At 43.1% G+C, this 25016-nt stretch overlaps 1 protein-coding gene across 4 annotated transcripts in view; it reads right to left on the bottom strand.

Annotated features, from left to right (window-relative positions):
- The window catches only part of Grb10 (growth factor receptor bound protein 10), a 106055-nt gene that overhangs the window by 17201 nt on the left and 63838 nt on the right, over positions 1-25016 (bottom strand). For 3 of the 4 annotated variants that reach the window (XM_034508656.2, XM_034508655.2, XM_034508657.2), the window contains exons 3-6: positions 24224-24452; positions 20416-20569; positions 7309-7473; positions 4018-4174 (exon numbers count right to left, since the gene is read on the bottom strand). In XM_034508656.2, the coding sequence (XP_034364547.1) occupies positions 4018-4174; positions 7309-7473; positions 20416-20569; positions 24224-24426 (679 nt within the window). In that variant the 5' untranslated portion in view covers positions 24427-24452. The remainder of the gene's footprint in view (positions 1-4017; positions 4175-7308; positions 7474-20415; positions 20570-24223; positions 24453-25016) is intronic. The other variant, XM_076938110.1, reaches the window with a different exon arrangement.

The following is a 25016-nucleotide window of genomic DNA, read 5'->3' as shown; positions in this document are numbered from 1 at the left end:
ACACTGCTCTATGAGGACTATTCCCGTTACCAAGAGGAAATTCTTGGCCAATGCATTTTTAGCCTCCATTTTGATACGACGAGAAGGGGACATCTTGGCAGAAACATTTAAAAGCAGAATCTGTCCCCATTGACAGCTACAAATCTCATAGGGCATGAAAAGCCATGCTTGATGCAAACCTAGAATAGTTTCCATTTACTTCTATCTGGGAGAATTCTCCCTGGAACACATGAACGATTGTGTTTATACAAGGGTTATATTTCCTCAAGACGTATGTGAACAACCACATACAACTTAAGCATTGACTAAAAACTGATGCATGGTTTCAAAAAAAAAAAAAAAAAAAAAACAGTCAGGCTTAAGTTCATTCATTTTAAATTTAAACAGGCTTTCTCGTCCAAAAACACATCAGCAAATTCCATCAGGAGCTTTACTCGGAGAAAATATTCTAAACAAACTTAAAACTCAACAACCCAATAACCTGTAGGTGGTTGTTTTATGGAATAAAACATTTTTACCATTTACAAAACAGAGAGGAAGCAGCGGCCCTAGTAAGAATGCAGTAGCTAGCTCTAAATCAAAAAGTGTGCTTTCCAAAGAACCCTGAGGAGGCACAAAGACCCTGTAGGGAGCTTTCTAGCTAGGACCAATGCTGTGGTCTCTATAGCTCTTATCCTTAACAGCAGCTGCCTGGGAGAGGTCTTAGGGAAGCAGCACACATACTGCGTGTACACAGGGGAGGGCCTGGTGCCTGAGGAAGGAGGCAGGGGAAACTGGGCCCCACTGTGGTTTCAGGTAACCAGTGATTGCCAAGCTAGCCCATGTAGCCCTGAAGGATCATGCTTTTCCCCCAGCTGGCTATGGACCCCAGAAGGGCCTCACTGTGGCTCCTCAGGCAAACCAGCTGCAGCTTCAACTCCAGGTTCCTTCCCCAGAAAGCTGGGAAACAGGAGAAATCCTGCTGAGCCCTTGTTCAGGGCTCTATAGCTGGAGGCCCCAGGCTGCTGTGTAATGCCTCTAGGCATGGATTTATCACTGATTGTTCCCACATGTGGGAGCTGAAGAATAGGGGATTCTTATGAGAAGTACTCATCAGGACAATACTTTTATTAGTGAAAAGGACAGGACTGGCATTTTGTGAAAGAAGGTACCTCAGAGGTAGATGCCAGCAGAAGGTGACACTGGGGACTGGGAAGAACCATGGGCTTCTGGCTCACAGGCTTTCACCTTTGTTTACTCACAGATATAAGGAAGACAGGGCAGGAACACTACTGTTACTGCTTCTCTATCAGTCTACTAGATGACCTGTAACCATAGTAGGTCATTATAGACTTTTCTAGCAAAAAGGGAGCTGGCTCACACAGGCTATCTTTGCAACTGTGTCTACTTTAAACTTCTGGTTAAGTTTCCAGCAGTTCAGCTGCAAAAATCAGCATAGTAATTGTTTTCAAGACCTTAATTTGTGGTTACCTATGAACTAAAACTATCAGAATGCTATTCTTATGCTTCTATTTGTCACAGTTTGGGGTCATAATCTGTTTTAAAATTTGCCTAAAAGACTTGTACATTGTACTGCTTGCCTGTGTGTCCTCCTCCCTAATAAGAAGGCTCAATATAGAATTGCCCAAGAGAGCTATTTCCATGGAGACAGTGATTCCCAGGAATGTAGGGCAGGGTGGTTCCACACTGAGCATAGGTGAGGCCCCACACTTTAGGCCAGGACCCAGAAACCCACCCTAGAGCAACATCCATTACAAAGAGCCTCCCACAAGCCTGTGGTTCAGCCCTCAGCAGCAGGGCGGCTGATGCTGAGGAGGGATTTCTGGTCAGTAGGACCCTGACAAGAGACTGCTGTGCAACCGGGCAGAAACTGGATTTCCTTTTAAAGGGCTAATTAGCTATGTTCTTTTTTGTTTTAATTAAATGATAGGTTGAATCAACACTAGCCACACACACACACACACACACACACACACACACACACACACACACCCCTTTCTCTCTCTCCACCTCACATGGAGAGGAGTGAAAGGCCTGTGTTGGGGTTGTTCTCCAAGATCCAGCCCAGGTGGCAAGTGTTGTTTAACTGTCCGTAACGAGAGGAACTGGTGTGGAAGAGACACCCAAGGAAAAATGTCTGAGCACACATCCAGTTCTTGTAGATTCTGGCCTTGTGGGGCTCATTAATTTCTTTTTTTGTCTAATGGGACCCAAATTTTAACCCAAAGGTTCCTGTTTCTTTTAAAATAATTTTATTTATTCTTTTATATTTTCCTCATCTTAATTTGATTTCAAAATAAAATACTATTCATTTTAAGGTACACTAGTACACTTTTAAAGTGACTGAGAAAAGAACAAAGAAAGGGACACAGAAATATCACCATCAGAAGGGTGCATATGCACAGGTGTCCTCTTTTTTACTTCCTCAAAATAAGGTACACTTGTTCTAGTTCTTTCCAAAGCCTTACTATCTAGTTTATGCACTGTATGGTGGCTTCACATCCAGGGCTTTAATCAGAAACCCTTGAATTGAGTACAGTTTCTAAGCCATCCCTGTGTGGATTTGTACAGATTTTTTCAGTGCATGCCAGACTGTACACCACAAGTACTTGTCACAGTTTGGTTCAGTCATTATGGAGCAGGTGAAGGAATATGGCAGAAGGTAGGTAGTGACAATGGAAAAGGCTCAGGTGTCACACAGATAGGCAGTAGTTGGGAAAGAAAAATGTGGTGGTTAATCTTCGTGGTAGTATGACTGGGTATAGAGTCATTTAAGAAACATGCCTTCGGGCACAATGTGTGAAAGGGTTTCCAGACGAGTTTGAGCCAGGAGGAGGTGACCCACAATCTCTATGGAGAGTTTCCAATCTGAATGTGGGCAGCACCATGCCATAGATTAGGGTCCCAGAACTCAAAGGAAGCAGGCGACCTAGCAGCCATCCCTCTTGTTTATAGATGAAATGTAATTCTGCTGCCACAACCTGTCTTATCCTAGACTCAATCCTCAAACCATAAGGCCCCTCTCCCACCCTAAAGCCCCCTTCCATAAGCTTTTCTGTCATAGTAATGGGAAAAGTAACTGAAATAACCCACTAGAGTTCTATGTGCTTGCAGCCAAGCATTACAGGTATCCAAAGAGAGGTGGAAATTGTGACTCAAGCTCACATCACATTATCTATGCTTTAAAAATTGTATGCTATCTGCTGGAAGAGTGCCAGTCAATTCAATGAATATTCTAAGCCAAGAGGTTGCAATCCACTTTACTAATCTTTCAAAAGGGTTATAAGCAGAATTTAAAACTGTGAAATTTGATATCTCTTTTTTAAGACATGGAAGACATGGGAAAATTATAGCTTAATTGAGTGAAAATTCTGTTTTTAAATACCTGCTCATGTTTGCAGGCTTCAGACTTCATGCAAATAAGATTTTAAGCAAAAGTCTGACAAGTGTCTTTACCTGAGATGAACCAACTGAGCACACACACAATAAAGGACCTAGTTTCAAATATTCTACAGTCTAAAATATGCTCTTGTTCTACAGAGAAATACAAATATGTACGTGCCTGTGCACATGTGCACACACAGTACAGGCATCACCTCACAAAGATGCTATGTAAGCATTATATGTCTATGAGATGCCTCTGTAATATTATCCTGACTCCCTGTCCTGGGAGGCTGTAATCCAGTGGTCAATGGGCTCTAGCACACAGGTGGGCAGTAAGACCCCTCAGGGCTCTCGACATTTAGAGAAGAACCGAGTCATAGAGGACTATGACCCAGCCTAAACCTTTGGAAAGTTCCTGCTCTGAGAACTCAAGGAGAAATTCTCAGAGTATCAGAGGGAGAAAAGTGAAATTTAGGAGGAAGGATGGGGCCAGAAGGAGTGGAGAACAACTATTGACCACCAGCCAACATGGCAGGAAATGATGAAACATTTACATTTGGCTGTGGCATACACATTTGATCACACACTAAAGTCTCCAGATGGTATTCCCAAGCTAGGAAACTAGTTCCCTACCTAATCCCAGTTGTGGGTGGTGCTCCACCAGAGTCCAGCTGTTGTCATCCACACAGTGACTTTTGTAAACCAGCAGCTGGCACAGGTCCCTGGCTGTCATGTCGGTTAGAATCTCCACCACTTTGCTTGTCCCATCTTCACTAAAGACTTTGACATCCTGCAACACACAAACGGGACAAATACATATGAAGCAACTCTGAATTTACATGAAAGAAAAATAGACATGATAAAACAAAAGTAAAGACATGAGTGTCTCATCTCAACACATGGACAAGTGGGGGTTTTTGGCTCCATAGATGTAGGTCCAGGGCTATGGGATTCTCTTTCCTCTCTTTGGAGAAAGCAGGGAACCTCATAGGCACAGATAGTACACAGCCAAGCCTGCAGTCCAGCTTAGGGAGTAACAGAACTCACCAAAACTACAGGTGGTTCAGATTGGACAGGTTAGACTTGTCAAACTTAGCAAATGTCTGAGTTGACCCTTCTTCTACCCTAAATTGTGAGAACTCTTTTCTCTTTATCCCCAGAGCAGCTCCTGTTTGCTGTACACTCTTCATAGCTCCTGAGGGACAGGAGGAAGCTGAGATAGATGAATTAGGGATATGCTAATATTTAGACTGATGAAAAAGGGCATGGAAGAATTCAGTCATGAAATTGCTTGGCCTTTTTCCTACAAGACTGAAAATAAGCTATAGTTTCCAGGTCCTATTCAAATCCATGAAAATCAAATAGTTCCTAGAGAAACGGCATAGAAATCTTGGGAGATTACAAAAAAAAAAATTCTACCTTCTCCAGTTGATGGGGATGCAGTTTTTAGGAGATGTATTTAAACAAACAAAAACAACAACTATAACAAACCCCAACAACAACAACAACAAATCTCTACCAAGGACTTTACCTTAAGAGCATGGAAAAAGCAGTCAGAGGGACACGGTGGCATTTTTAATTGTGACTGCCTACTACTTGGTAGATTGTTCCTGGTGTTTCCCTACCTCCCCTGGGAGGCTGGACTCACTGTTTAGCAAAAGCTGAAGTCCTAGGCAGTTTTGCTTCAATCAAGGCTGCCTTCATCTAGCCTGCCATCTTATTCGCCCCCCTGAGGTAGGAATCAATCACTTCAATAGCCTACTCATGCCCCTGCTAGCACTGATATAAATGCCTGTGGGCTCTCTTCTCCCACTTCTCTGCAGGGGGACCTGAGGTTGAGGCTGATGACAATGATGACACCAGCAATGACACAGCATGACTGGCTGCAAAAATCTCTGGGTGGTGAAACCCTAGCAGGCTACTCAGGCTGGAGCGGTCTCTGGGTTCTGACCAACCTCCCACTAATCTTTGTCCTCAACTGCTGCCATCAGTGGCAACTTTAGTGCTGAGTCTGCCATCAGCTGACTGTTGATTATCCTGATAAACTACCTCCAGTGGCACAGTTCTCTGGTCCCCTTTCCGGTTCATGTGCTTGGAAGGATGGTTCTATGGAAGGGAGTCAAGCCAGCACTATGGAAGGTACTATGGCCCTGGGGGTAGAACCTATGTCTACATCATCTTGTAGAAAAGGCCCCTACTGCTGAAGGACAAAGTAGCACGAGGCAGGGGAGAGGAAGGTCATATTCCTCTGGCCTTTGAACTCAGGGATTCCAGGAAGGGCCCTTTTCTATGCAAGACAAGCTAGAGGAATCCAAAGGCCCTCTTGACTTCTGCCATTTCCTGACTAAGAACAATCTTGGGGTTTGCTTTCAAACCTTTTACTTTTAAAGAAAAATACCACTCCCTTTTCTGGAATTTATGTCTCAGTGAAAGTTTGCCTGGACCAGCAGAGCAGATGCCTACACACAGCTCACATGACTGACTCCGTCTAGGAACTAACACTTAATTCAAATCAAGAAAATATGTCTGTGGTCTCTAGGCAAGAACATTCTTTCTAAAATGCTTTAACATAAAAGAAACAGAAATTTGGAAAGTATAAATGCATTTGATATTCTGGTTTGCAGTGTCCAGGGCCTCCTAAGTCAGTGAAGCTTTCCACTCTCTGATTGGTCTCCTAATGCTCTTCCTTTCCTAAGCTTCGAAACATTTATGTGGTTACAGCAAACACTGTCTCCTCCAGGAAAGTTATGTGGCGGTGAAGTATGTGTCTCATGTCTCCCCAAGTCTACTCGCCACTCTTCCTGCCCAGATCAGCCGTGGCTCCATGCTTCAGTCTGTTTTCAGCCCACTGTATTTTTCTTTAAACTCTTTCTTTTCCCCTCAAATGCTCCACAGCCAACCCCTCTCCCTGATCTATATAGAGTCTGAGCAGTGCAAACTAACACATACTCTGTCACAGATTTATCTCCACTGCTTTGAGATTCCTGCAAAAAAGCCAGGTTGGCAGGACAGGGCAGTATGTGATGGGCAAAAAGCTAAGCCTTTCCTCCCCCATCCCTAACCCCAAAGCCTGTGACAGAGAACAGACAGAAAAATACACACCTCCCGTTATAGACTCTAACTGACACACCATTCTTTGGCTATTTCCCCAAACTCCACAGGGCTTGCTGCCCGCAAGCCAAACAACCTCAAAGACAGAACTCTGGAAAAACCATTACACATTCCAGCAGTGTTGATCTGGGTAAATGTTGGAAGCTACAGAAGGGACGTTCTTTGTAGCAAATATATAAGGCACAAAGCTAATGCTGTGTGCAGCTCTAACGTCCTTCCACGGAATCTTTTAAAGGAGGGTTCTAGGTGAAGTATTTCGTGCCACACTGTCATCTGTCCCTTTAGCAGACCTCTGAGCTGTGCTGGGCTCATTAAGGAATCAAGTAAGGGTTGTATATTTCATAAGTCTGTGCAAAAACCTGGGCCAAAAGCTTCTGGGAGCAGCCTGGGCCTCTTAGGCACATTGAATGCTCTCATTTCTTACTCAGGGTGGATACAGAAGGTTCTCTCAAAAAGAGCAAGGTTCTGGGCCCCCAGCAACTCATATTTCAGCAGGGTGAGAGCCATAACCCTGGCAGCTATTTTCCATGGGAGAACTGTCCAGGGCACACATGAATCTGTGCAATACAGGAAGTGGGAGGGAAGCTGGAGAGCCACAGCTCCATCCTGACATCTAGGGAGCTGCCTTAGCCTCACTTTCCTTATCTGACCCCTGAAGCACTGTTTTGGCAATGAGTGGGACACACAGAGCCTGATGCTCCATGTGTGCAACTTTGGCAATGGCAAGAAATTTTGGCATGACAGTTAAGGCTTGTACTAAGTAGCAATTCTAGAATCAGAGGGAGCCACAACTCCCTTCACAAGTTACCCGACCTTTCTGAGCCTCAGCTTCTCCATCTGTGAAGTGGGCATCCGTGCCACTGGATTCACAGTGTCGGTTGGACACTGGTTCTTAGGTTGCCTCTTTGAAAATCTCGCAGTGGTCTTTGTCCACAGATTTGGGCGGGTGAGTTTCGACAGCTGAAAGCCTGGAGGGAACTTGGTAGAGAGATGGGGAGGGCTCTAAATACCTGTTCACCAGTACTTCAAATTTTTAGAAAGCAGACCTCAACTAGTTAAGATGCAATGGGAAAGCATCACAAACAAACAAACCAAATATTTAATTGCTTTAAAAATAAAACAGCAATGTGAAAAAGACCAGGCACAATTACATAAACAGCATAAAACTTTTCGAGGGGGATGGAGGGTGGGGGTGCTTTTTTGCTGGATTGGCCCCACTACATACTCTGCTGTAAGGGCCCTGATGAAGTAATAAAATGTTCCATTGTTCTAGACTTTCTGTTGTCATTTCTTATACATTCACCATATAGAGGAAGGGACAAAAGCCCCTTTCTTTGTAGACTTAAAGGAAGGTGTTTAGGAAGAAGTGGTGTGAGGTACATCTGCTTCGTGGCCCCAAGCTGCAATCTGGGATGCCTGGCTTTTTCTTCATGGTCCCCAGCAGGTGAACAGTATGGGGGTCTTTTCGGCTTCTCTGCTCCCCGTCTTGGCACACATTCTCATCACAGCTTCCTGTAATAGACCTTGCTGCTGCTGGCTGGAACCTAAGGAATCTTGTTACTGAATTCAAAAGATCTGACTTTGGCAGTTAAAACTGTGCCAAAAGCTCACCTTATAAAAATAGAAAACAGGACATTCGAAGCTCTGTGCCTCTCTGGCCCCCCTCACCAGCTATCTGCAGTGCAAGAAGTCCCTAAGCAGATGGCCTGGTCCCTGGGGCTGTACAGGCTGATGCCCCAGCATCAAGACGGTCCATTCTTCCCAGACATTACACAGTAACTGCAGCAGTGGTGGGCATCTGAAAGCACAAGCTTTTGGACCCTGAGTTGTCTTTATTTGTCATCTCTGTTGAAATAACTCCTAGATCAAAAGATCTTGCAGGGTCAAGGCTGGATGTAATCAGAGAACCAGAGGAGCTCTGGGGAGGGCATGCATGGGATACTCAGGGAATCCTACACTAAGTGTCTGAGCAGTGACTATTTTATTCTGAAACTGCAGGACCTAGAAGGACAAAGGTACGATGGTCAATGGCAGGCAGAGAAAAGCTAGCCCAAGGCAGGTATTACACCAGCCTCATCAGAAGCTTTTCTGGAGGCAGTAGGGCTTTCCCAGTGACAAAATTAGTTAGTCCTCGGGCGAGGGTTTGAACCCAGCACTCTCTTCTCTAGTTGGCCTTTTTTCCTCCACCAACCAGCTGCTCCTCAGCACTTTGAATTCTTGCCTCAGAGGCTCTAAGATTTTTGAGCTGAGATGTTTCAAATACCCACAAATAGAGGAATGGGGGGACTGTCTTATGACTTGAAGTTTCAGGATGAATCGCATGGGCTAAATTAATTTTAGTAAAAAAAAATAATTTAATTTAATTGAGTCTTCTTGAGTTCTGTTTTAAGTTACAGCACTGGTTTGCCTCTAAGAACTGAAGCTGAAGCACAGGATTGATTCAATGCCATGGACATGGTGGCTCTTCAACCATAAGAATATACAACCCTGCTTGACTGTTAACTTCAGTTTACTTTGCAAGTCTATGCAATTTCATAGAATCCTACCAGCTATACTTTTTAATAAAGTTTACAAATATTTTAAGTCCTTGGAAACCCCTTACAAATGAGACAGCTTTAACTATCACTAAAAATAGATCTCAAAATTTGAACAGGGCTCTTGGGAGACTTCTCTACAGTGAAAGGGTCTCACCAGCCGAGACTGCCCTGCACTGGTTCTACTTCAACAGACAGGCTTATCTGGGTGAATAGATTTTGTTTTACTTTTCTATTTAACTCATCTGAGATGCATAAACTCTGCTATTTTGACAAAACTAATTTTTATATTTTAGAACTAAGTCATATCAAATAAAACTGAAAGCTACTTAGGAAAACATCTGTTAGTGAACCAAAGTCGAGTCAAAACGAGGCTCCCTTACCTGTGTGGCCCCCAGAGCTGCCTGGGACAAAGGATAGCACTATAAGCTACATGGGTTTTTCTATGATCGTGTGCCTGTGATAAAAGTTCAGTTACAGACATGGTACAAAATTAACAGCTCATAATAACAAACAATAACAGCTCATAACAATTCTGAGGATATATTGTGATAAAAGTTATTCAAATAAATCATTGCTCTTAAAAATATTTGATTTACTTGTACTTACCTTTTCAGTTAAAGAAAATTATTTTACAGCTTCTCTGTCATTTCCAAGTAGCCAGGATCACTGTTATTGGGCTTTAAAATTCTTATTAAATAAAACAAGAGTTGCTTAAACTCAAGAATCGTGATACCAAAACATACAGTCATGTTTGCACACGAACATACCTATACAATAGCAATATGCTCACATATATCCAAATACACACATATGCACAAAGATAATGTATAAAGACAAATACATATGTTAGCTTTATATAGAAATGACGTGATTCTTGTATCAAACTGGAAAAATACAGTAAGGAACACAGGGGAAATAAACTCAGCTAATCACCGACAGTTCACAGACTCACTGTGACAACATTCTTCTGCACAGATATTTATAAATAGAAACCTTGACAGAATTGTAATCATACTGCACACACACTTTTAAGCTGGGCTGTACAGCTTCACATTACATCATAAACACTTCTCCATGTCATCATGCTTCTTCACTGCTTCAGAGCTTACAGGGCATCAGAAATGAAGAACTCTCCCACACTGCCCACTCCCCCCCCCCCCTGCTTTTTCTTCTTATTATAGAATTATTAGGATTGTCTTCAAATATATCTTAGTGCATATGTTTATTTTCTTAAGATAAATTGCTTGACATCATGCCTTGCTAAGATATCTCTTTATTAGGTTTAAACATTTCTCAAGGACTTAGTTGGCCAGACATTTTGGGTAAAATGCTTAAGCTGTTGAGGAACAAGCAAATTTGTGGACAAATCATCTGTCATCTCCAGATCTTCAGTTTCCCCAATTCCCTGGGTATTTTCCCCTAGTGCCCACTTCTCACATCTGCCACACTAGACAGAAATTGTGGTGCAGTGTGGACTTTCAGCCCACATGTCCTAGACATGTTCCTAGGCTTTGCTACCTGATGCATGTGTCAACCCCTGTGACTGGATGTTCTTAGCAGTACAATTAGGATGGTTCAACACATAGGATGTCACACAAGTAGTGTATGAAAGCACCTCACAAAGAGTTTTCATTCAGCAAGCGATTCCCGACACTCACTGAAGTATTAATAGATACCACCCACACCCTCCCAGATGGTTGTTTCTAGGACTAAAAATCAGGCAACCCAAGCAAAACCTGTCACTGAGGACACCATTGACAACATCTTCCTGACTGCTGGGCAGACGAGTCTGCTGGGGATCAAGGAAGAAACTCAAACCAAGAAATAACAGTGTGTACGCTAATTCCTTTAAACCACAGGAACAAGGGTCTGTTGAGCAGAACCTTAGAAGGCCCAACCTTAAAATGGACACGGACCCAAAACACTTTATACTCCCTTCTTCCAAGTGGTTGGTACTCTCAGAGTCAAAGAGGTTTCCAGGAGAGATACAAAAGCAAATGTCACTGTCTCAGATCTCTTGGTTTATCCCTTTGCTCCAGAAAACTTCTTGAAACTACAGAAACTAATCAGCATGATGGACCATCTGGTTCTCTGCCTTCACATCCTGGCCACTGTCACCACAGAGTCTCAGTGGTGTGAGGCCACTAGTAGACATCTAAAATCAGATGGCAACAAATAACACAGCTAGGTCAGGGGCCAGTCCTACCAAACCACATGCCCTCACATTTTGTTCCAAGGAACAGACTGTATTTGACATTTATAAAATGAGTTTATATGTAATGTATATATATATACACACACATACACTCATAAAACAATGAGTCATTTAGCCCAGCAATAACACTGACTGTTAGGGACTCTACCCACTCGATCTATTAAGTGACCAAAGACAGTCACTTTAGCTTTGTCTATTACAATAATAAGGAAGGAATTTCAAACAACAAAAATGTTGATCAGCAGGGTGCCTCTGCATAACGTGACACTGCGTATCTAGTCTATGAAAACTATATGCAGACACTGTCCATTCTGCTCACCTCTGCAAATAAGACTGTAGTTAGGGATTTATGGAGAAAATAACCCATGTTTAACAACAGTGGCAAAACACCTACCTACAAAAGCAACTTAAGGGAGAAAGGGCTTCTGTTAGCTCACAGTTCCAGATTAAGATCGAGTGACAGCAGCTTGAGGGAGGCTGGCCACAGTATGTCCATAGTCCAGAACAGAGACCAGTGGAGGATGTTCTCCACACTCAGCTCACACCCTCCACCGTTTACACCCAGGATTCCTTGCCCAATGGATAGTTCTCACCTCAGCTAACACTAGATACGATAACCCCCCAGAGGTCCATCTCCAAGATGATTCTAGATTTTGTCAAGCTGACAAATGACACTAATCATTACAACCTTACTCTCCCTTAAGACAAGGTCCCATGTAGCCCAGGCTGGCTTTAAACTCACTATATAGCCAAGGATGAACATTAACTTTCCTGTTCTCCTGCTTGCACCTCCCAAGTGCTGAAAATACAGGCATACACCACACACATGAGTTTTAAGAAGTGTCTGGAATTCATCTATAAGTCCAACCTCAGATAGCTTCTTGTAGTGTTTGTCTCACTCTTTGCTTTTACTGTGAACATTTAGTTTTTGTAATTTTGAAAAGTCTGTTGTATTGCGGTTGTGTTTTTGTTTGAGTTGGTTTTATTTTTTGCTTTTTTGGACAGGGAGGAGGCTATCTATATGGAAAGAACTAGACTCTGGTGGATTTGTTTATCTGAGGCTCGTTCCCCAGTGAGTAGGTGGCTCTTAAAAGATCCACAGACCATTCCTAAGTGTCATGTACAAAACCTTATCTTGCTGGGCTCTTATGGGTTCTTACACTGGGCCTGGCAAGTATCAGTAGCACAGACATAACTGCTGGGTGACAGGGTGAAGCATGGGGCACATATGTCCATGAATGGAAGACAGCTTTGTAATGCGCAGTATAATTCTAGTACAGCTGCCTTTATTAATAATCTCAGTAAAAGAGAGTGAATTTAAAAAAATCATGTAAAAACTTCCAACCACTAGACTGAAGCTCTGTCTGAAGTTGTGGCATAATACTTTTATAACCTAGAAATCCCAAAGAATTCAGCAATACACAACTACAAATAGGATTTAGAACATTTTTTTTCCTAAAAAAGAGGTATTTTTTATTTATAGTTATCAGACTTATCACAAAACGAATATAAAATATAATTTAAAATTTTATAAAAATTTAAGATATGAATTAGACTGGGTAAAATTTTGGAAGTATTTCAGGTTCATTTGCAGGGGATAAAGTGAGAAGTGCATTCTAAAACTGATTCTCCTGGGACTTTTCTATGGTCTGAAACGTCCTGAAGAGCTCTGGCTGTTGAGTAGAACATATCCAGAACCTGGCTCAGGGCAGGGGTACTACTAAAGACATGCTGAGACCCCTTTGGGTCAGCAAGTCTGCCACACCAGAATACTGTCCTGTGCCTACTGATGGAGATGGGACTATACACTCAAGGCTTCCTGACCTCATCTTCTTTCCTTTCTCTGCTCTTCAAGCTGCCTCCTCCATTCTTGTTACATCTCACCTTCACTCTTTAAACAATTTTATTCCTATTTATTGGGGGAACATGTTTAGAAACCAAAAGCAGAGAGAAAGTGTCAACTATCTTATTGTTACAGTTTGAACTGAGTGTCTACAAAGGTCCGTGTGTTCAGGACTTGGTCCCTAATTTTTTGAAATTTGGAGAGTGGAAGTTTTGGGTGTTTCTTCAGCTACTGTGGGCATGCCCATCAAAGAGGTATTATGGTATTGAGTTGTTTCCCCTCTGTGTCTCACTTGACAGCAGTACCCCAACCCTAAGGAGGGCCATGTAATCTTGGACCAGACCCTCTATAACTCTGAGTCAAAATAACCTATTTTATCTTTATAGGTTGGTGCCTCAGGTCTATTTTGCTGTAGTGGTGGCAACCTAACACATTTATTGTTGTTAAAACACTATTTTGTTGTGACTTAATGATCAGAACTCATATTTATATTCCAGAATTAAATGAAAAAGGAAATACTGCCGCTTCCCCTTTCAAGTATTTATGATATTGCTGCCACTGATCTGGTTCCTTTCCAGGGCTTGGTGGAGAAAGTGGGGACAGTGTGAACAGAAACACTTCCAGGGATAAAAGTCAAGGAATGTACTGCTCATATAAATGAATCCAAGATGCCAGGACACTATAAAACTGTTAGGAACCTAGTGCTTTGACTCAGCACAGAATGTCTGTGGATGAAACTACAAGAAGGAAACGACTTTGAGGTAAGGTAAAAGATAAACAAGTAGTCATTTGCATGTAGTTCTCTAGAGAACCTGAAGACATGTAATTATTAACCTTTCCAGATGGGGTCAACATCTGTATTCTCTTTCCTAGAAATGTGGAGACTTGGCACTCATGGCCACGGGAGGGTGTTTACTCCACTCCCTCTGCTGAGGACACTCAAAATACCCTTGCTTGCTTCCCTCCAGGGATTTTTTTTTTTTTAAAATCATTTTTATGTTTGTTCTGACTCCACTCAGGCTGGTTAAGAGAGTGAGGGGTGAATGTCTGGGAGACGTGTACCCAGACATGGAAGAAGGAGGAGGGAAGTGCCATACTGGGCAAAAAGATGCCTTACAGCACAGGCACAGACGTGAAGACTCAAGCAAGGGCGAGTTTCAGCCAGCAAGGCAGTTTTATACTTAGACTAATGTCTGCTACAAGAGTGAAGAGGCTAAGATTTAAGGATTGGTAGTGGCGGTGAACACTTCCAAGTTGTATGGGATACCCTCAGCTAAGACAAAAAGCTTTCAACTTTGTAATGTCATGAGACACCTCTGTTCTAAACCAGGAGGACCATCAGAGGTGCAGAGTGTGGAAAAACACCCTCTCAGTTGCTCATAGGTCAAGTGTGGCCTACCTTAAATGTTTGTGATTTTAAGTTTCTTCAGTCTGGGGACTATTTGCATATACACAATGAGGTTACCTGGGGAGGAAACCAAGTCTAAATGTAAAGTTTAGTTTCAAGAGTGGACTAATCTTAGCCTGAAGGTTTTTTATATAATAAAACAATAATTTTAATATGTTAATAGTTTAATGAAGTAGCAAAAGTGGAGTCTTCCACTTGTGACCTGATGTTGGAGTCTGAAGCATTTTGGATTTCACTTTTGCATGAGAGATGCTCAGATGCATCTATGAAGAGCAGACGTTCACATGCTGTGGGTATAACAAGTTGCTTTCCCTGCAAGGTGACCTGTGGATTCTAATGCAAACACAGGGAAGAGTGCTATTTGAGGGCAAGTGAGATGGCAAGCCAAGCCTTTGCAAAAGGGGAACTGGCCTGTTTTCTGATGCTGAGATGAAACACTGACCAAAAGCAACTCCGTGGGAAAAGGGCTACTTGACTTATAACTTCCAGTCCTAGTCTAACACTGTGGAAAGTCAGGCAAGAGCTCAGTATGGGAACAATAGGAAAATTCACTCAGCCAGCTTTCCTTATACGGCTCAGACCTGTTTGCCTCTGGATGGGGCTGCCCGGGCGGGCGTGGGCTGGGCCTTCCACATCAATCACCAGTCAGGACAATCTCTCACAGACATGGCCCCAGGCCAATCTGATCTGGGCAGTCTCTGAATTGAGCCTCCCTTCAGATGACTCTGGGCTGTGTCAAGTTGACAGCTGAAGCTAACTAGGACAGAAGCTAATCAGGTAAAAAGTTCACTAGCTGGCGACATTCCCATTTTCTAATGAAATTTAAAGCGAACCATCAAGTAAGAATTCGCAAATCAATTTTCCCAGGAAAATGATTTCTGGTTTCTAGCAGACTTGGAGGCTTTTTTTTTTTTTTTTTAAAATTACCAATATTCAAAAAATAAGCCCTTCCTCTTGTTGGCCTCTGATTCTGCAGAAGGATCTTATCACCTTGGTCCCTGTGCAGGGAAGGCACAGACTCATTCCTGTAGCTAAAGGCTGGTAGTTCTTTCCACAAGATAAAATTTAAAGGCTCATGTTTGCAGTACTCTTTCAAGATAAGAGAGATCTAAGACTGTAGTAATCAGCTAGGCTTCTCAAATTTATAGAATTTATATAAGATATTTATAGTGCAGAGAAACACTAGGCTGGGATTTCACATGAGATTCCTGGGATGATTTCTTGTCTCATTTTTAGCCAAGTACATGGCCGGCTCTAGGTCAAGGCTCCCTGCTGTGATTGCATCATTTGTTCAGAGGCGAACAGAGACATGAAGGTACCGCACGTCGTCCAAGCAAGAGGGATTATGCTCTGGCTCCAGAGGCTGTAATGCTGGGGCTCTGAGCACTTAGCAACACCACCAATCAATTGTGACAGTCAGGGGCAGCCTTCACTTTTATTTTGGGCAATTTAGCACCATATCCGAAGTAGGCTCAGTGGGAACTGTTTTTATGTGAGTATTTTTATAATCTGCAATGTTTAATAAATACTTAAAATATGTAAAGTGTTTTTTCTTTTTTAAAACCTTCAAAAAGCTCTAGGTTAACTTGAGCTTTCTTTGTTAACTTTTTCAGATCCTCTAAGACCAAGTAGGAAATGTGAATTCCAAAGAACATGGGAGAAAATGCAAAATTTCCCAAACTATGAAATAAACATGTTTCCCAACCCAGAGCCTAGTACTTGGTAGACAATGCTGCACCACAGAACTATATCCCCAGCCCAAGCTAGTGGTTTTGCCTGGCTGCTTTTGGTAAATTCACATGGGTACTCCTAATGAGATGGTGTATGAATGTTCAGCTCAGGTGTTCTGTTACTCAGGATTTGCTGTGGCACCTTGCTTCAACAAAGGGCTTACATGTGAGTGGTCTCAGATACAAATTCTATTCTTTTGACATTTTAGTTACTGACTGTGCAAAGTGGCCTCGCCCTTCTTGAGTCTTGGCTGAGATTTGAGCCATTCTCTGGTGGTCTGTTCTATTCCACACGAGGAGAAGAGGGTAAAAGAAGCACCCACAATGGCAGCTGTGGCATTAGGTCTTGTATCAAATATAGGAAGCAGCTGCACTGTGCCTATGTTTTCCTATGTGCTTTATTAATGTCACAACTGCTCTGAGAGGCTAGGGTCAGTGACACCAGCCTCTTCTGACAGACAGGGAATTGAGGCTTTCTAAGGTACTACTGCTCTGAAGGGGCCAGCAGCCATCATAATGCATGAGCCTGGGCTCACCCTCCATACACTGGGCTTGCCTCTTAGTATAGAGAAGACAGGCCACCAGGCAGGGCCACTTGAAGAGATATGAGTGAGTAGGAGGTCAGAGGAAAAAGGGATGGATATGTTAAACAGAGGATTTTATCTTTTGACACAGGATGACTTGATATGTCTTATGCTGGGCTGTCATGGGATACTGGCATTGTCTCTGTCTCACTGTGCATCCCCATCTCAGTTCTATCTAGAGCCTAGAGACTTTTGTAAGCAGTCACAATTTGCCTCAGGCTGGGGTCTCAAAACTCAAATTAAACTTCAGTTAGGTCTAGGTTTCGATACTTTTGATCTCAGAAGGCACCAGAAAAGATGACACACAAGCTATGGAGGTACCAAGAGCAGGAGGACTAGTGAATGAGTGGCTGAGGCTTTCATGTAGAGGAGAGTCTACTCTTTACATGGTGGCCAGGGTTAGATTTTCCCACTATACAGAGGTCTCAAGTGGCAGTGCATTCACAGAATGGCAGGTAATGCCTAGGAAGACCCCAGTGGTTTTCAGTAAATGCAGGAGTGGAATCCTGTGTAAGGCCATCAATTCAGTTCCAGAAAATTAATTTTTAAAATTAAGCAAAAAGAAAAGAGCTGTTTGGAGTTGAGGCAGTATTTATGCACCATTAATGATGGGGCACCAAATATGAGACTAATTGTGTTTAAATAGCAAATGGAAAAACATGCTCTAAGGAGTCATTATGTGGTCACAGGAAACTCTACTGGTTGAAAGAAAAGTCTGCCATTGCTGAACTTGTTATGAATTCAGAAAAGGTCCTGTCTACAGCACTACCTATCATGAATCAGACCTCCTCTTCCAAGTTCCCTTGATGCCCCATAGTTCTCAGAAGTTCTGCCCTTGAACAGTACAAGTCAACAATGACTCTATCTGCTAGGTCTGGTGTGTGTGTCAGTGCACTCCAGATAGGATCTCAGTTTCCCCTGTCACCACTGAATGTGTTCATGCAACTGGCTCACCCACTGAGGTAGAAAGGTTGTGTTTAATGACAGGCCCAACTTTGGTCACACCAGCTCCGCCTTCAGAGACAGTGTTCTACAACACTGAACAAGGTCAGGGCAGCTTCGGCTTTCTGCCCCAGATATCCTACTCCATGAAAGTTAAGTGTCCTCATGAAGGAAGTCAGCCAGGTTTGGTTTTCTGCAGCTAAATATATCCTGACAGTGGTTGAGACAACTTGGAAACCCATAAATCCGGCAGCCATGTTAGTATCATTGTCATCTGTAACTGTGCCAGTTCTCAGTGATATGGGGTCCCTCACACCCTTCCCAATAAAGCTGTCCCACCAGGCTGCTGAGTACACAGCCCCTCAGACAAGCTATACTCAGGGCAGTGTTTGTTGGAAGGTAACAAGCTGGATTTAGCTTACTCTATGCTATTGGCATAGCCCCTGTATGGGATGACTTTCTTCAGTGGTGTAGCTATTAATAAGTTGCTCATGCTTGGTAAATAACCTTTACCCTCAATAAAACTCAATGGGTCAGAACAAAACTAAAAAGGCTGGTGAGATGGCAATGCATATCAAAGTACCAGGGTTCTACTCTGAGGAACTGAGTTTGATCTGTGGATCTATATGAGAGAAGAGAACTAACTGAGTCCTTCAATTTACCCTTTGATGTCCACACTCACTGTACTGCATGTGTGTCCCTACTAAATAAATAGATGTGATTAAAAAAATTAACAACCACAAAAATACAAGAGAGTAGGCTAGGGCTTCTGAGGAAGAGGAGACTTAGAAAGAGTGTGATATTGATCAAAATATACAATTTACATACATGAGGTTATCAAAGAATAAATACAAAATAGAACTTAAAACAGCCACAAAGAACAACAGCCTTCCACAAGTGAGAAACACCCTCCCTCCTCTCACTGGTCCCAGTTGGCTTGAGGAATCTGACGACAAACACGCCAATGCACTGTTCTCATGAAGAGCCAACTCTGATCCCAAGAAAAACACGAGCAGGCAAAATTCCCGGGTTTCCTTATTCTTACAAATTTGGACAATCGGTGGGGAGGAGGCTCATTTTCTTGCCAGCCAAGGCAAGGGCCAGACAGTACTTTTGTGGTCTACTTCAGGACAGGAAACTTGTAAACAACCTCGGGACAAACCATACACGATCATCAGGATCCTTACTCAAGGCAGAAGGTCACCAGGGAGGTAGACAGCCCAGATGCACTTCAGCATGTGACCCTGTGTGGAAGCCAGGACAGTGCTGGCTCTGAGACAAGGAACACTGACCTCACCTTCTAAGTCTGACAGTGCTGTAATGTGGGCGGCTCGAGAGGCACTCAGGGGGAGCAGTGTTCCCAAGCCATCGAGTATTAGAAAAAAGCCTAGTGCTGGAAAGCCTGGTGCTGTATACCACTAGACTGCAGAGAATGGGGCTTGCTGGCTCCTCTGTGTTAGAGTACAGCAGAGGTGGGCAAGTAGGAGGAGGAATGGGTCTAGTGGGGAAACACAGAATCTTCTAAATTGCAAGTTTGAAAGAGGCAATTGAGGTGGCAGGAAGCCTGTGAGGACTCTAGGCCTAGACGGTAAGTCAGACATACTGTTTGCTGACACGGGCCTCAGTTTCCTCCACTGTAGGAGACAGTGACATCTGTACTGATTTACAGGGCTGACCAAAGCAGTAAGTGAGCACCACAGCAGCCCGTGCACCACACAGAGCAGAGCCTCCATGCAAAGTCACTGTCTCTGCTCTATCCCTGCAGCAGGGTGTAGTGTGCTGCTGAGTCCTGGGCCATCCTGTTCCCAGCCCACTGCTCAGGGAGTTTGAGATGACATGATTCCCCTGCCCATGTTTCTGATAAGCTGAGTGGCTGTCACTGGGGAGTTTCTCACATGGGGTCAGTGACTAGTTCTCTACTTCATAGTACCACTTCAAAGGAGAAACAAGTTTTAAAAAGGCAGTTCTTAACTCCTGGGCCAAGTGGCCATTCTTTGGCCTTGAGCAGGCTGCATTCGAAGTCAAGACCTCAAGATGGAAGCTCTGATTGTATCCCATACTGAAGAGTACACGCACAGGAAGGCCCAGCGGTGTGCCACAGCAGAAGGGCTGGTTGACCTGGATGACCTGGTTGCACGATTTCTTTAAAAGAGCTAAAATCATCCTCAAGCATCAAATCATTAATTGAAAAAACAACAACAACAGCAGCAGCAGCAGCAGCAACAACAACAACAACAAAACACAGTTAAGATGCTTTGAAGCACAGTGATGCATTCCTAAGTCTGATGAGAGGCTAAAGACACTGGGATACCAAGCCCAAGGACCTGAGTTTGATCCTCCAAGACTGGTGTAAAGAGAGAACTGACTTACAAAAATGGTCCTTTAATTATATACATGCATCATGGCACACATGCTGCCCCCAGGAATGAATAAATAAATAAATAAATAAATAAAACATACATAAATAAGTATATAAATACATAACTAATTTTTTTGAAAACGATCCTGATACATTCCTAACTTAGTAAATTGAATTTTGGCCAATACATTAAAAGGACTCATGAGACAAAAGCTCATATCAACCCAAAGAGGCCATCTTAGAAATTCCCTCCTTTCTCCACAAAGAAATGCATCACTGTGCTGTAGTCAGGGACCACTTACATGCTTGGCAGGAGGCTGGCTTGGAGGTGGAGGCAAGGAGCTAGGAGCAACCGAAGGAGAGCTCCCAGGGGCCCCACCAGTGAGCTCCGGAAACGGATTGGGGATGGCCGGAAGAGATGAAGTTCTGAACTGCTGGTCTTCCTCCTGAAGGCGCCTACAAGGAAGGAATCAAAAACTAGTTTGCCACCCCAGCACACACCTGCTGGGTCTACGCCCCAGAGAAGGAAATGCTGGCTTTCTGTGGATGCTGGCACAACCATGTTCATGACAGCATTATTCATAGTGGCCCAAATTGGGAAGTAGCCTAACTGTCCAACTGTGAATATGCGTGTCTCTGTGATAAAATATCATGTAGCCTTAAAAAGAGAACTATCAAAAAAAAAAAAAAAAATAATAAGGGAAGGGAATTCTGACATATGCTATAAATCCAGTAGCAGGACACATACTGGAAGACTCCATTGAGCAGGGCATACAAAGTAGTTGAATTCCGAAAGTAGAACGGTAGGCGCAGAGGAGAGAGGCGGGGGCTACTGTTCAATGAGCACAGTTTCTGTTCTCTAGGATGACTGGTCATCAATCCCGAGTGTTCACTTTAAAAAATGGCTACTATATAATCTATATTTTGGGCTCAGCATACTATATACTCTGTTGGCATCTGTTCAGTGTGTACCCTGTACATAAAAAGGTTTAATGAATAAAGGCAGCTTTGAGAGAACAGGACTTCCTGAAGTCTTTGAAATGAACACATATCTGATCGTAGGAGGCTTCCTGTTTCCTCACCTGAACTGTGGAAATGATCAATTTATGAGCAAAGGGATTAGGACTATTCTGTTTGGAAATCAAAGCTTCATGTATCTATCTTCCTAGAATGTCCTTATTGAGTCGGCTTCTCCTCTGTATTCCTTGGCACTTTTTCACGGTCATCTCTCCTTCCTTTCCCCCTTTGAAAAATCCAAAGCTTACTTGTCAGCCCATTAAGCAATGGATGATGAATTGGGTATAATTATGAAAACAGCAGAGAAATCAAGTTCAAAGTCAAAGCTAAAATAATAATAAATGCCCAGTGCTTTTCTTTGTAGAGTCCTGATGGTGACCTCCTGACTCCATTTTCTGGGGCTTCCTGGGGAGGCACTTAATCCCATCCACCTACCCATCCACCAGTGAGGGGATATTACCAGTGTGTAGAGCCTTCCTTTTAGGACAGGCAGAGTGGGGTCCACTCCTGATCTGCTCAGAATGTCTGGCTCTCCTCTTATTTCGGCATATCAGGGAACTATGTTTTATATATTATTTTCAAATAATTTTTTGAATATTTTACAGTCTGATAAGATCATTGATCCATGAGCTTCCCTGAGAGAAGTTGCAATTCGAAAATTCACTGTGTGATCACTGGCCTTACCAACCATCCTCTGACTTCAAAGGAAGATCTATCTGCCTAGCTGTTTCGTGTAGACCAGGAAATGATGCTCTGACTATTAAAACACCAGCTCTCTCAAGGCATGAAGTGAATCTGTGTTGTGAAACACGGGGAAGTCATTCCTATATCAGCCTGATGATACGCAGAAAGCTTATTTTTACTGTTAACAAATCGTGGTCTTCTTATAGCAGTTTGAGTTTGAGCATCTTTCATCTACAGAACCAGACAGGACTGTTTCTGATGTTCCACAGCTCATAAAAGCCTCCTTCTTTATTAGAGTGTATTGAAAATTTATAAATTATTTCAATTTTAACCTCATTAATTTTTTTCTGCTATGACATTTCACAGATACTGCCCAGAAGTGTGATTAAGGGACATTATGCAAAGATGAAAGCAATCCCTGTTACAGAGGCTCACATCAAAAGAGGATGTCCCTGAGGCTGCAAAATGAAAGTGTCTGTGGAGAGGACCTGGGATTCAGGGATGTCAAGATGGCTACAAAACTGCCAGGACCTGGGAGGTGGAGGTGTTTGTGCTTCCAAAACCTTGCCTTGTTCATCCACTTGATGAAAATAATTCTCTCCCTCACCAGAACCCTCCTCCTGCTGCCATCAATTAGCCTGTCGAATATCTGGGCCTTCTGCAGACTTTTCCTTTATACTTTCCTCCATTTGGCTCACCCAGCCTGTGGGAATCATTGGGAGCCCTTCTACAGTGTGAACCCAGCACCCACATCCTTAGAAAGAGTAGACATCTAGGGAAAGATGGTTACTGAGGCTGAAGAAGATTTAATGTTAGACCATAAAGAACCCTTTTAGGAGTTTCTGGAAGCAAGGAGGAGTGGAACATCCCAGAATAGGCAGTGCTGAGAAAGTACAACCACTAGAACTCCAGCTGGACAGAGGCTGGGCAACAATCCCAAGCACAGTCCACTGCACACACATCTGTGAATTCCCAGAGGGGCAGGAACAAGTTTATATTAAGGCTTGTCATTCTTGCTGGATCATGCAAGCCTGAAACTCATGGGAGTCTTGAGACTGAGCCAGGCAAAGGCTCTTCAAGAGCTGCCTTCCTCAGCTTGGTTTCATAAACCAGAGATGACTATGGGGCTCTATATCTTCCCCTCAACAAAACTACTATCACCTACTTAATACTCTTAAATAGGTTGCTTACTTTTATTCAACACAAAATCAGCCAAGCTCTTATTCTTCTGTGCTCTCTAACTTCACATAAAAGTCACGTACTTGAAAAGCATGACTACTTCTTGTTCTGCAGTGCCATCACCTAACTGCACCCTTCTTCATATTGGGGGCCCCATCACTTTCAGGTCTGTAAGCTCTTCACATGGCTTTCATGTCAGGGCATACTCTGCAGCCATGTTGCTCTCTCCCTCCTGCCCCATAACTCTCAAATTCAGAATTGCACTACCTAAACCAAAATGTATCCTTTCTTATATGTTCTAAACTTTTCTCTGTCCAGTTGCTGGGAAAAGTACAGAAGTCTTTAAAACTGCTCCTTGCCTCCACTCTCCAACCTTCCATTTTCTTACTATCATGAACTCAGCTCAGATCTGCCACCTCCCAAGAAGTTCCCTCAAGGTACCAGTACTCTCTTTTTGCTAATACAGATATGCTTTTCTGTTCAGTCCCCTATGGATAAGGCCAAAACAGAACCACGATGGAGGTTTGGAACTGTAGTTTTGAGTAGGTCCTGGAGGACACTGCAGCTGGTCTGTAGACCCTACTCAGAGGAACATGGCCTTGGAGCATGGTTGTGGTATCTGCTAGGAATCAGGAGCTCAGGAAAAGGTGTAGATGCTAAGCCAGGCAGCAAAGTTCACACTAAAAGCTGAAATGTTACACAGCATACCCAGGGCCACTGAGAGCTGCATTTTTAGTTCTTTGAGATCAGCTGGCAGAAGCGTGACTTGAAAATTCTGATGACATACCCCCAGATGGTCAGCAGCAGCCTAGTGTATCACAACACACATCCCACTTGCTTACTTCCATCTTACCACTTTGTGTCATCTCACTATCACAACAGGAAGGATGGGATCCACTCACGTGACTTCATTAGTGTTATAATTGTTCTGTTGTACTATTAATTATTGCTGTACATATTATAGTGTCTAATCTGTAAGCCAAAATTCACCATTGCTATGTATGTGTAGGGAGAACTACAGTAAATGTGTGTGTGTGTCTGTGTGTATGTGTGTGTCAGAACTGTGTTTCAGCTTTAGGATTGTGGATCAGTTTCCTCAAGATTATAGAGTGATAACTGTAGCTGCTATTAAGAGAAGAAACTCATCTAACTTGATTTTACAGTCACTGCCCATCACCATTTGGAGATCAGAGTGCACTGTCTGGGCAGACAGCACGTGTTCTGGCCCACCTGAGAGGAAGAATGTGCACAGGCTGCGAGCGTTGCATTTTCTGCCTTGGGGACGCCTGTGGCTGTCCCCGGGAGCTGGCTGCCGCTGCTCCCTGGTTGCTGGCATCCTGGCCATTCTCAAGAAGTGGCGCAGTATCAGTATCAGACTGCATGTTGCAAGCTGAGTTAAGGCTTTCCACGGACGAGTTATTATCGTTGTTCATTAGTACTTGAAGCCCAAGACCATGCTCTGTATATAAAAAGGCAAGAAAAGAAAAAAAATGTCAATGAGGGTATAGAGTTTCATCAAAATGGTTATCTTTGGGTGATCAGGACCCCAACAAAACAGTAGTTTAAAAATACTATGAAATCATATTAGCTACATACAATACATGTTAAGTCTGTGTGTATACATAGTACATGCATAGTTCAAAATAAAGTTATCCCACTTGGAATGACAATGCTTCCTGAAAACGCTATATATTATCAAATAAAAACCCCAGTATGAGGCATGAAAGATCTCCTTTTGGTTTGTTTGTCAGGGGTATCCAAGACACCTTCAGAACAGTATAGCTATTGCAGCTGCTCTTGGTTGCCTTCTGGAAGTTGAAGGTAAGTCCCTATTGCTAAAGATACCATGAAGTTTAGACATATGACCTGGTATACTCAAGCTGGATCTGACTTGAAAGTCTCCTTCCAGAAGATTAGTTTTCATAATACCAAAAGGTGCTATAAAAGCTACTAAGCGAAGAAGGTGACCAATTGTCCTACCCAGCTATAACACCCATGAATCACAACAATTACCGGCATGGCA

This window comes from Arvicanthis niloticus, chromosome 7, assembly GCF_011762505.2.
Source record: "Arvicanthis niloticus isolate mArvNil1 chromosome 7, mArvNil1.pat.X, whole genome shotgun sequence".
Taxonomy (NCBI): Eukaryota; Metazoa; Chordata; class Mammalia; order Rodentia; family Muridae; genus Arvicanthis; species Arvicanthis niloticus.
Note: the sequence above shows the minus strand (reverse complement) of the source record. Positions and strands in the feature narration are given on the sequence as shown.